This window comes from Geotrypetes seraphini, chromosome 8 (genome assembly GCF_902459505.1).
Source record: "Geotrypetes seraphini chromosome 8, aGeoSer1.1, whole genome shotgun sequence".
In the NCBI taxonomy this organism is placed as follows: domain Eukaryota; kingdom Metazoa; phylum Chordata; class Amphibia; order Gymnophiona; family Dermophiidae; genus Geotrypetes; species Geotrypetes seraphini.
In genome coordinates this window covers 153,352,336-153,365,850 of record NC_047091.1, presented here as the reverse complement: position 1 = coordinate 153,365,850, position 13,515 = coordinate 153,352,336, and the positions used below count along the sequence as shown (strand labels likewise).

Here is a 13,515-nt window from a genome sequence, read left to right as displayed (position 1 = left end):
TTTTTCAAGTCTATTATATCCTTTTATGAAATTTAAATATTAACTCTTTCTTGTCTGTAACAACTGCAAACTGAAGCATTTGTCATACTATAATGATGCAGTCGCATCTACCAAACACTAGAGGGGGAGAGAATTACAAATAAACAATAAGAGTTAATTTTTTTTTTAATTTCTGCAGATTGCATCGTTTTTGTACAGAATATTTACCTCTCCCTTTTACTAAGCCACGGTTGAGGTTTCAACCACAGCCTAGAGCGCTAAATGCTCCGACACTGCTCTGACGCATAGAATTACTTTGAGTGTTGGAGCATTTAGCGCTCTGGGCCGTGGTAGAAAAGTCTAACGTAACTGGGGGGTTTAAAGTACTAAGGATCAATATATCACAGGGCACCACAGCACTAGCAGGCGCTAAACACTAAAGTCACCCATAGAAATATAAGGGTGTCTTTAGCATTTAGTGCTTTGATAAATTCCCCCTCTCCCTAAATCATTTTGGGTCCATTTAAGAAGAATTCTTCTTGAATGCACAAAATGAGAGAATATATTTATTGATTTGCAGCTAGCTCCTGGAACCAAAACAAATTGTAGCATCAAACCATTACCGCTAGCTTTGCCGATTTTTACAGGGAAAAAAAACTGTAATTGTTAAGTTAATTAAAATTAATTTACAATATTTATAATTCACATATTGGAAGCTATCACCAAAAGCAAAAATAACAATAAAATAACTCACATGACCTCTTGTAAAACCATGCAAAACAAAACTAATGTATATCATTTACATATGCAAATTGCCATACTCATATCCACGGCGATTTTAGAAAAGCCGCTTTTCACATGTTATATCTGTGATACGAACGGTTTTGAAGGGGAGCATTCTGGTCCGTCTGAAAAGCTTGCATCTCATATGTTGTTACAGAAATACATGTAACCTAAAATAATGACCATGTCAGCATATTCACCTGCTCCCACGTATGCGTAAATGTTAGGTAACTGCCCCTTTTGACTTGGTAACTGTGGAGGAAATTGTGCTTACCTCTCTAGCAAAAATCCAAACATCCGAGTTTTGCTCTTTAATTGACTCCCCTTAGCCTCCAAGTTTGTAAAATCTGCCAGCTGCATGCATAAATGCCAGCATCTCAAGTAATGTGTAATTAAACTCTGGAATTCATTGCCAGAGAATGTGGTGAAATCAGTTAGCTTAGTGGTGTTTAAAAAAAAAAATGTTTGCATAAATTCCTAAAAGGGAATTCGGTGTCAGGTCAAAAGCGCGCCGGGACAAAGGCGCGCCCAGACAATTGAGCGCAGCGCGGAGGCGCACGCCGCTCAAAATTACTGTTTTTAGGGCTCCGACGAGGAGGGGGAACCCCCCCACTTTACTTAGTAGACATCGCGCCGCGTTGTGGGGGGTTTGGTGGGTTGTAACCCCCCACATTTTAATGAAAACTTCACTTTTTCCCTGTTTTTAGGGAAAAAGTTAAGTTTACAGTAAAATGTGGAGGATTACAACCCCCCAAACCCCCCATAATGCCGGCGCAATGTTTATTAAGTAAAGTGTGGGGGGTCCCCAACAAAACCCCCCGTCGGAGCCCCTAAAAACTGTAATTTTCTTCGGCGCGCGCCTCCATCTTACGCTCAGTTGTCGGCGCGCACCTTTGTCTTTCGCGCCATTGTCTATGAACCGGGGATTCCATAGGCCATTATTGAGATGGCTTGGGGAAATCCACTGCTTATTCTTAGGATAAGCAGCAAGAAATCTGTTTTATTACTTTGGAATCTAGCTAGGTACTTGGAACTTGGGTTGGCCACTGTTGGAAACATGATACTGGGCTTGTCAGCTGTCCCAGTATTGCTATTCTTATGTTCTTATCTTTTTAATATGCTCTTTTTATTAATGTTAATTTTTGTCAAATAGCTGCTCCCACCACTTGTGTCATAACATACAGTAGAGATGTTTTTCACCATGGCCTTTCACCTTTTTTTTTTTTTTCCAAGGGCTCTCCATCTACTATAGTGAATCTTTTGCAAATTATTGGTTCCAGAATGTAAGCTGGTGCCTCTCATCTCTCAACTGAGGATTTTAGATTATAAAGATTACATTCGTTTAACAAAGTGCTTTTAGATCTGAATGCCTGCTTTCAAGAAATCCAAGATTGGATGACTCACAATCAGCTAAAATTGAATATGGAAAAAACAAGAGGTTCTGCTCATTAGTCGTAAGAAAAATTTAACGTCTTGTCCTTACGAGATCTTGCTAGATTGTGTCACTATCCCAGTCCTATGGAAATGTAGGTGTCTGGGGTTTTTGCTAGATTCTTCTTTGCCTTTCAAATCACAGATTATGGCTGTTATATCTCATGTGTTTTTCAAATTATGACTGTTGCGTAGACTGAGAGAATACCTATCAAGTGATAATTTTAGAACTGCCATTGTTATGATGATAACTCCAGTGCTCGACTACTGTAATTCTCTCTACTTGGGGTTACCTAAGTGTGTGCTGCAAGCAATGGTGATTATATTTGTATTTTGCATCAATAAAAAAAATTGTTTGATCATACATGTGCCTTGAAATTCAATCATATTACATTATTCAATCATATTCGTGAATTACATTGTTTACCTAGGTTGAATTTAAGGTTTTGTGCATAATTTTCAGGTTGTTGCAGGACCATTGTCCGTCTGTCTTATGCTCTGCTTTGCAGTTTTATCAGCCAGAATGTGTTTTGCGATCTATGGATAGGATGCATCTGGACATGCCACTTTTCAGTACTGTGAAGCTGTCAGTGATCATAAACAGGACAGCGAGTCGTAAAACAATGTGCTGGAAAGCCTTACCTCTGGAGTTCAGATAAGTGTCTACTTGGTTCATAGTCAAATGCGCGCAAGACAAAAGCTCGCGGACAACTGAGCGCCAAGACAAGTGAGCGCAAGACATTTGAGCACAAGACAATTCAGCGTGAATGATTTTTAGTAAAAAGCACGAGCGGGACAAGCGAGCGCAAGACAATTATCCCTTCATCCATTCCTGCAAGTTCCATCTTCATGTCAGACTATAATAACAGCATATACAGTCTCTGCGGCAATTTTTGGGCAGTTCCGCTACTGGGTTGAGAGAAGAACCCAGGCAGGACAATGAGTTTTCGTTGAGCCCAGGAAGCCCCAATCCACTCCCAGCTCCAGGAAGAAAAATGGATGATTTGCCATGTGAGGAGGGCCGCGGGCATCTGCCTGGTGAGACACATCAAAGTCCTGCGTTTAATCCGGAAGCAGTTTAAAGTGCTTTCTTTTTAAAGATGCCTTTAACTGAAAATACAATCCATTTTAACTTTAACAGTCTCCATTATTGACACTTATCTTCCCCAGCAATTCTTTCCCTCCTAGTCCCTTATGTATTTACCTTTGTGTACTTTTTCTTTAAAAAATTGTAGTTCTCCCCTTTCTTCCCATTGTTTCTCGTGGGTTATGTCTCACAATTTAATTTTGCATGTATAATTTGTTAAAATATTACTCTCCTTGTCAACTTTTTAAAAATTTTTGTTATGTACAACGCTTTGTACCTTTGGATAAGCGTTTAATCAAAAACCTGAATAAACTTGAAGAGAATGTACCATCTATTCTGATAACGAACATTGTGTCGGCATCACATGGAGAATTATCATTGGATTCTATCAGTGTAGACTTGGGAGAGGGAAGAAAAGGTTAAATTATGACTGATTTTATAGCTGTTGGAAAGCTGGCACCTTTGTCTCCCCTCTATTTATTTAGTCGAATGTCTAGCTCAGGGGTAGGGAACTCCGGTCCTCGAGAGCTGTATTCCAGTCGGGTTTTCAGGATTTCCCCAATGAATCTGCATGATATCTATTTGCATGCACTGCTTTCAATACATATTCATTGGGGAAATCCTGAAAACCCGACTGGAATACGGCTCTCGAGGACCGGAGTGCCCTACCACTGGACTCTAGCTCATCCTCTCAGAAGAGCCCAGAATGGGTTACAAGTTTACATATACAGTAGAAGGTTTAGCAACAAGATTACAACTTCATATGCTGCAGATAAACAGAACAACTATTCAAAAGGATGAAGAACAGTAGTAGAAATTCCTATGTACTGTACACTTCTCTCTCCATATTCACTGTGATAGGGGATTAACAGATCCGCAAATACAGAAAAAAACGCGAATAACTTTTAAGAACATAAGCATTGTCTCTGCTGGGTCAGACCAGGGGTCCATCATGCCCAGCAGTCCACTCCTGTGGCGGCCTCCCAGGTCCATGACCTGTAAGTTCTCCACCGCCTAAAATGTTTATACCCTAATCCTGTAGTATGCTGTATAGTAACCCTGTAGTACGCTGTTTTCTATTAAAAACCATGGTGAATATGGTGAAACAGTGAATAACATGGTGGGAGACCCGGCCTGTTCCTGAAGGAGAGGCAAAACATGGTGAAGAAAGTGCTGGGAATCGGTGATTTTCTCTGTAAACGCTTGGAATCAGCAATTTCTCTATGCAACCTGACGTAATTTGGGGGGGAGGAGCCGGCAAGCTAAAAACCGTGAATAATGGAAACTGATATTGCTGAAACCACGAATACGGAGGGAGAAGTGTACATGTTTTGGGTACTGAGCACGGTAGCATGGCAAATGATGGGCAACAAGGATGCAAATTCACATACAAGATATTCAGAACAGCAGATTCAAGGGAAGAACAGCAACAGAGGGATAATTCTTATGAACTGTATGGAGAGATGAATACAAGATTTGGGGGCTGAGCACAGTAGTACGGCACAGATAGGCCCTATAAGTAAAGCAGCTAGAATTAAAATACATTTGAAGTACAGGACAGTTTTTGGCATTTATGGTTTGGGCACATATAGTAGGGCAGGGGTGCCCAATAGGTCAATCGCGATCGACGGGTAGCTCGCCAAGGCAAAGTGAGTCGATCACCCAGGACTCACTTTGCCTTGGTGATCTATCGGGCCGATCAGTCTTCCTCTCCCCGACGTCAATTCTGCCGTCGGAGAGGAAGTTCGGGCCAGCCAATCGCTGCCTGGCTGGGCGGAACTTCCTCTCCGACGGCAGAATTGACTTCGGGGAGAGGAATGCTGGTTGGCCTGAAGCAGGGAGAACATGGGGCGGCGGCGGCATCAGCTTTGGGGCCTGTTATCCATTGGTGGCGGTTTGGGTCCTGTTCCCCGATGGCAGCGGCAGTGGCTTGGGGAAGAGCAGGGAGAAAGAAAGAAAGGGGGCAGGCAGGCAGACAGAAGGAAAGAAGAGAAACAGAAAAAAAGAAAGGGGGCATGAAGAGAGAAAGAAAGAAAGGTCAGGGAGAGAGGAAGAAAAAGTTGGGGGAGGGAATGAGGTGTGGAGGAGAGGAAGCATACAGGCTGAAAGAAAGATTGGATGCACAATCAGAAGAAGAAAATGCAACCAGAGACTCATGAAATCACCAGACAAGGTAGGAAAAATGATTTTATTTTAAATTTAGTGATCAAAATGTGTCTGAATTTATATCTGCTGTCTATATTTTACAATATGGTCCCCTTTTACTAAACCGCAATAGTGGTTTTTAGCGCAGGGAGCCTATGAGCGTCGAGAGCAGCACTGGGCATTCAGCGCAGCTCCCTGCGCTAAAAACTGCTATTATGGTTTAGTAAAAAGGGAAGAGGGTGGGTATTTGTCTATTTTTGTATGGTTGTAACTGAGGTGACAGTGCATAGAGTCATCTGCTTTGACCCCTTTTTCAAAAAACCCCGGAATAGGAATGATAATTAACAATTCTATGCGTACAGTGTGCGTTGTGTTTTTTTTAAATTTTATTGTTGGTAGATCATTTTGACTTGGTCATTTTAAAAGTAGCTCGCGAGTCAAAAAAGTGTGGGCACCCCTGTAATAGGGAGATAAGATCTTGCTTAGTTTCGCACCGAGTGTGCGTCTCGACACTTAGCTCTGCGGACGGTGACTTTGGACTGCCACTGAAAACTTACACTCGTTATATGCTAATTTTGTTTGTTTAAATCCCTGTGTTAAATTGCAACAAGTTGAAACCATTACACAGCATCATGCAGAGCATCATAGAGAGGGTGGAAAAAATTTTATGCCGAGACAAAAAAACCATTGTTCGTAGCTCAACAAGTGATAGATAAATCTGTGATTTTGAGAAAACCGGAGAATCTGAAAAATCAGAGTTTAAATTTGAGATTCTTCAATTTTCCTATTTCTAGATTTATGATGCCCCAGGAACTTTAAATGCAAATTTTGATTACTATCTTAAAGATTGTGGCGTCTAACATTCCCCCATTCCAGATGATTTACTATTTGAAAACAATGGAGAAAGATCTTAAAGAAGTTGTAGATGTTTCTGCATTGTTGGAATCATCCGAAATAGAACTTTCTGGGCAGGCCCCAATGTTGGTCTCTTTTGTATTTCATCAAGATAAAGAAATGGTGCCGAAATTACATTGCAATCTTAAACAAATCTCCTATTTAGGGGATAGGAGATACATATACTTCCCAATGTCTCACGATGGACACAGATTCGGAGGAAGAAATTTTTGAATTATTGTCAAGCTGGGTTTTTTCCCCACTGGGAGCAGAGTATCAATTAAAGTTTCCTTGTAAATGTTTTGGAATCTATCATGGAAATAGCTACGTATATTTTTTTATGAACCTGCTCAATTGCAATTTTTTTCTCGCGAGTAAGGGAGTTTCTATGGCAACCCTTCATGAACCATAGTAATTTGGGTCTAGAATAAGAATGCTTGACGCCTGCTCTCTTTCCTAGATTAATTTATGTCTTTGGTTATATCCATTTTCCATGAAATTCTCTCTCATCTCTCCATTGTTTATAGTCCATAAAGATGGAGATGTACCTCTTATTTATTTTTCACTAATGATATCATTAGCTTTAAAACTTTTCAGTAATTTCTTTTCAAAATAGTACTTTGAACTATTATTTAAAAGCAAAAAATAAAGATTAAAAAAAGTTGTCCCTAATAATAAACCCAGCAAATGAGACAGGCTAAACTTGACACTCTACCCAGAAAATGTCTCTCTCATCTTTATTCACCCTTAATCAATGACCTGCCACTAGGTGTGTGCACAGCCAAACAAATATTTCAGTAAGTATTCATTTTAAACAAAGCTGTTGTGATTTTTGTGTGTTCTTTCTTTTTTCCACACATTTCATATTTTTGACATTAATATGCACACAAGAACATTTTTGTGCATGAAAATCAATTGTATGAGTCTTAAGTCACAGGTTTATGCATGCACAAGCAATACGAGGGGCCGCTGAAAAGTTCTCAGCCCAACCAAGAAGAGAATGATGTAGAGCCATTCCACACTTTTATTCCACAAGTTATTCCACACTTTTCTTGACACTTTTTGTTTCAATGAGGCAAAAGCATCTAGTAAATGGGCACAAGTATAGGGAAACCAAGCCATTGTGACATCACCGATGAGGCTGACTCTTAGGCATTGATGGAATGAGGCATTATGACATCACAATACAAGGGGCCACTGAAAAGTTCTGAGCCCAACCAAGAAGAGAATGATGTGGAGCCATGAAACTTACATCATTCTCTTCTCGGCTGGACTGTGAACTTTTTAGTGGCCCCTCATATATTTGCATAAAAATTTTGTAGGTGTCCAAACAAACCAAATATGCATCTAGACTAGAGAATGACATGGAGACAAATTTGTCCCTCTCTCCATTCTGGCCGTGCAAGTTCTATCCCTTTTCCTGGTACATTAGATCAGTGTTTTTCAACCTTTTTTGGGCAAAGGCACACTTGTTTCATGAAAAAAATCACGAGGCACACCACCATTAGAAAATGTTAAAAAATTTAACTCTCTGCCTATATTGATTATATATAAAGTAATTCTCTTGAATAGGAATCAAATAAACACAAAGAAAGTATTTTATAATTACTTTATTATGAAATATTAAGTAAACAGAATAGTGAAAAATTATAAAATACTTTATTCAGTGCGAAACCTGAGCCTGTTTGGCTGAACACAAAGCTGATATTCTGGCTGGAATCGAAGAAAAACACACACGTAGCTCTTCGTCAACAGCTCTCAGTCTCTCTCTGTATTTGGTTTTTATAGCATACAAAAATAGACAAATATACCCTCCTCCATCCTTTTTATTAAACCACAATAGCAGTTTTTAGCGCAGGGAGCTGCGCTGAATGCCCAGCGCTGCTCTTGATGCTCATAGGCTCCCTGCGCTAAAAACCAATATTGCGGTTTAGTAAAAGGTGACCATATTGTAAAATATAGACAGCAGATATAAATTCAGAACTGTGCATAGTAAGTGAAGGGAAGTTTTCATCTCTGGGAATTTACCCAGTTAACTATTAAGTTATTTGGGCAAATTCCTTTGAAAACTGTGGTAATACTGCCTCCACTTTGCTAAATTTAAAATAAAATCATTTTTCCTACCTTGTCTGGTGATTTCTGGTTGCACTTTCTTCTTCTGACTGTGCATCCAATCTTTCTTCCCTTCTATCAGCCAGTATGCTTTCTCTCCTCCACACCTCATTCCCTCCCCCAACTTTTTCTTCCTCTCTCCCTGACCTTTCTTTCTTTTTTTCTGTTTCTCTTCTTTCCTTCTGTTTCCCTGCCTGCCCCCTTTCTTTCTTTCTCCCTGCCGTTCCCCAAGCCACTGCCACTGCCGCTGCCATCGGGGAACAGGACCCACCAATGGATAACAGGCCCCAAAGCCGACTCGGACGCATGCTCTCCCTGACGTCAATTCTGCAATCGGAGAGGAAGTTCCGCCCAGCCAGGCAGCGATTGGCTGGCCCGAACTTCCTCTCTGCCTGCAGAATTGACGTCGGGGAGAAGAAGACTTATCGGCTCGATAGATTAGATCGCCAAGACAAAGTGAGTCCTGGGTGATCGACTCACTTTGCCTTGGCGAGCTACTGGCGCCCCTGCCTCGGGCCCCCTGTCAGCTCCGGGCCCGGCGGCCCTGCGGCACACCAGGCAACATCTCGCGGCACACTAGTGTGCCGCGGAACAGCGGTTGAAAAACACTGCATTAGATAGATTGTGAGCCCACCAGGACAGACAGGGAAAATGCATGAGTACCTGAATAAATTCATTTAAACCGTTCTGAGCTCCCTGAGAGAACGGTATAGAAAATGGAATAAATAAATAAACCTGCACAAGCCTCAAACATTTATGATTTTAAAGTGTTTGAGACTTGTACATCTGAGGACAGAGCTTGCAGGGATGGAGCAAGGACAGGGACAGAACTCGTGAGGAAGGATGGGGATGGAGACAACTTTGTCCCCATTAGAGAATGACACGGTGACAAAATTCATCACCGTCCCCGTCCCCATGGATAACCGTGGGAAATAATCCCATATCATTTTCTAGTGTCTATTTCAACCTCAATCCTTCTACACCAGCATTCTTCAAAGCAAAGCTAGTGGGTCAGTGGTTGTGCCCAATTATACTCCGATTCTTCCCTCTCTCCTTAAAGAATGATATGAAGATGGTTTCCCGCGGTTATCCGTGGGGACGGGAACGGTGATGAATTTTGTCACCGTGTCATTCTCTAGTCCCCATGTCATTCTCTAATGCACACCCCAACCTATCACCCATTCTGAAGTTCCTCCCTAACTTCATCACCAAATCTTCCTAGGATTCATTCTGTAGATTATGGATTTGCATATCATCTGCATATTATACCTTTGTGCCATAAACATTAACCTACAGGGAAACGGGAGAATCCTGCAATAACCCCCACCTCAAAGGCCTAAGACCTACTTCTTAATGCTATTCTCTGGACTTGCCCAGAAAGAAACTACCAAATTCAGTTAACAGCCCTGCCCAAATCCTTCCTCACTTCCCTTTAATCCTAGTACATCTCTAGCCTACTAAATCAAACACAGCTGATAAGTTAAAGGGTATTTGCAAACTGACTGTGCCTTGATCCATCAACCTAAGCATCTTATCCAAATCAGAGGGAAAAAAATAACTGGATAAAAGGTTTCTTTCCTCTGGTTTTACTCAAATTGCCTATATTCTTGTCTTTGATGACTTGGTCTCTCAATGGATTTAATCAATGTACTTGCAATTCTATTTTCCCATGCAGAGTCAGCAGTATGGTTCCAAAATGCACCAAATCAGGATTTCAGAGATTTAAGATTGCCCTACATTTGCTGCCAGAAAAATTCACTTGGCAGCACTCGATATACTGTAATGTGAACTTCAGTAAGGTCAAAAACATTATTGGCTGTACATAACAGCCTGTCCTTTATACACAGTGCTAAGAAATCTTGAGAAGAAAAAGAGTTTCTAAACATTTAAGGTATTATATATGTTTTGTGATTTTTCCGTTGTCTTTATTTACAGCTACCAAGTTAACAGAATACTGTTAACTCTGTGAGATGCTCCCTGGTTGGGAATGGGGATGGCACAACAAGCAAATCAGAACTTATAGGCTGCTATTCAAAGGGCAATGCGATTTGATATACCATCTTTCTGTGTTAAGACACCAAAATGGGTTACATTTTATTATATGCTGGTACATTTGTCCCTAATGGGCTCACAGTTTGTTTCTATATCTGAGGCAACAAAGAGTTAAATGATTTCCCCAGTTACAAAAAGCTGCGGTGGAAATCAAAGGCAGTTCCCCAGGTTCTCAATCCACTGCACTAAGCCTTAGGCCGCTCCTCCATTCCAATTTAATTTTAAATCTACATATTTACTTCGACTTCTTCAGACAGAATGGCTATCCAAAGCAGTGTACTGTATAATCATCACTGCTTATGCATGCATTTTACCAAAGTGGTTCAGACATTGACACCCCCCCCCCCCCCCCGTAAAAATTTTTTTTTAGTATTTTAAGGTATCTGCATTTTAGGGCCTATACAAAACATCAGAAACGGCCCTGGTACTATTCTAACTTAAAAATAAATAATATTTATTTTGTTGATTAATATAAAATGGGTCAGAAGAGTTTGAAAAAAAAACATTCTTCCTAAAAATTGGAGGTCTCACTTTTGTGATAGGTGCTTTGTTCTGAATGCCAGGTTTATTTAACAAAAAGACCTCTACAAATTTATATATATGTAATCTCAAGCGGAACAGTCTAATTTAGTGCATCTGAAATTCAATTAACAGGCAGCCGAATGGGTTGGGCCACGGTCCCCCACCCATATGCGGCCCAACACTAGATTAGCAATTAATAAAGCCTGGGTCACGAATTGGTCAGTTTGACCCCTGCAAATTAGTACAGCTGAATTGAATTCAGATGCCACAAACATCCGTGTTTCATCTCTGGCCATAATCAAGTTCTGGACGTCCCCCAAAGTTTTATTGGGTAAGACAATTTTGCTTTTGACTGAAGCCTCGTAACAGTTTCCAGTTAGGGAGAGAGACAGTTAAAAGAAGAGCACAGAGCTTAACACGCTCTCTCCTTCCTAAGGGCCTTTGTGTCTGAAAGTGATTAGCCCAGCCAGGATCTGTCTTGGCCTCCATAGTTCAGGGGCACGTCTTATATCGATCTTGTACTGAAAATACAGACACATATACAAAAAAATATATATATTTCTTATAAGCTGCTCAGGTCAACCCTTAATCGATCAACTGACTAGCAAATAAATAGAAGAGACCCTTTATAGCCACATTCTAGTTGCATTAAGGCGCTTTACGTTCAAAAGCAACAGCACAAGACAATGAAGGGGGAAATCACGTGCCTTAACTTCCCGAGGAATTCGCGCGTGCCGAGAAGAGATGGGGGGCCAAGCCCCGGCTTCCAGTAGCCCATCTGCCCCGAAGCCTCCTTCGGCGCATCCCCGCGCCAGAACTCGGGCGGCACCAGGAGAGAGCGAGGCGTTCCTCGGGGCCGCTCCCTCCGCTTTTGCGTTAGCCTCCTCTTTGCTTTTTTATTATTATTATTATTATTATTCTTTCTCCTCACGGAAAGAGAAAAGCGCTCGAGCGGCTTCGCTTCGGGGAAAGTGAAAGCAGACAAAGGAGGAGCGGCGCCCAAGACGCGCAGTTCCGCCAGCGGCCGCTAGGGGTCCCCGGCGAGAGAGCGAAGGGGAGCGCTCCTGATCCAGATCAATCATCAGCCCCGGGGAGGCAGCGATGGAGGAGACGGAGCGGACCCATCAAAGCGCTCCGGAGCCCGCCGCCGCCTCTCCCCTCCCCCCTTCCTCGCTGCAGACCGGGGGGCGCGAGGAGACGGGGATCGCCGGCGCGCTCCCCCCAGCCCGGGCCGCCGCTGCCGGCAGGGAAGCGGAGCGAGCGCCTGATTAGTAATAATGGCGGATATGAATCAGCTCTCAGGATCTGACCCTACATATAGAACTGGACAAAAACTACAGGCTGGGGCTTTCCCCAGGTATTCGGCACGCGCATTTTTTCGGGCTCGAAAAAGGCTGCCAAAACTTCGTCTTTGCTGCCCCTGTCCCACTTACCCTGGTTCATGGAAGTCACAGGGAGGTGAGCGTTCAAGTTTGGCTTGTAAGACATTCCCAGAGACATTGCAAATTAAAGAAATAAAAATGTCCTGAAATCCAGTGAAGCGTCTCTGTCTCTCCCTTTCAGACACTTTTAGTTGTTTACAGCAGCCGCACCGGCAAATATGGCCGGCACTTGGATTTGACACCCACAATGCAATCTATCATCCATACATCACTGGGGGACAAGGGATCCCAAACTTCAAGACAAAGGGCACACCTGGGGCCAGCTGCATTTCACCCCACAAACATTACTTCTTTTTTTTTTTTTTTTTTGTACTTAATTTGCCTTTCCAAAAAATACTTATGCATTTTAGATTTGCTTAAAAGCATAACTTCAAAAACTTTTGAAACAACTTTTTTTTTTTTTTTTCCAAATTTTGTTTAACTCGGACTGCATTTAACAAAGGAGTTGCAATAAAAGAATCACATAATAAGCTGTTTTTGTGTGTCTGTTTTATGGCTCTTGGCGCTACCTTACTAATATTAGTCTGTCTCTTTATTTCTTTAATTTTTTAAAGGGCTTCATTTAAGTATTATGCATGCAGCACTTGTGATTTTTTTTTAAGGCCTCCTTGTCTAATAGACATAACAAGTGCCCCTAAAAAAACTCTTTTTTTTTTTTTTTTTTCCCCCAGAACATTTTTGAGTAGTGCAACATAACTTAGAACAAGATGAGTAAATTAATTTTAGGGAGAGAAAAAAATTTAACAGGATATCACAACATAAAATGTAAAAATTTCAGTAACAGCTTTCTCACTTAACTATTATATATAACCAAATGCTTAAACAATGGTTGGATAGTGTGAAAATTGTTTTACATTTAATAATGCCAGACTTCACAAAACTATTATTTTTATTAATTATCTTGTTAACCCATTTTGGTTGCCCAGCAATAAAGGTCAACAAGAATATAATAAGTCTAGATACCTGGAAATGAAGTGGCTAGAGCACTAGGCTGACAGCCAGGGAAACCAGGTTCAAATCCCACCACTGCTTCTTGGGAAATGTGGCAATTCACTTAACTCTCCATTG

The 13,515-nt window shown here is 41.4% G+C and overlaps 1 protein-coding gene across 2 annotated transcripts in view; it reads right to left on the bottom strand.

Annotated features, from left to right (window-relative positions):
* CDK2AP1 (cyclin dependent kinase 2 associated protein 1) overlaps nt 1-12,686 on the bottom strand; it is a 31,887-nt gene extending 19,201 nt beyond the window's left edge. The window contains exon 1 of one of the 2 annotated variants that reach the window (XM_033956615.1): nt 12,439-12,686. In XM_033956615.1, the coding sequence (XP_033812506.1) occupies nt 12,439-12,505 (67 nt within the window). In that variant the 5' untranslated portion in view covers nt 12,506-12,686. Of the gene's footprint in view, nt 1-11,712 lie in introns of both variants that reach the window. The other variant, XM_033956617.1, reaches the window with a different exon arrangement.
* Between the last annotated feature and the right edge of the window lie 829 nt (nt 12,687-13,515).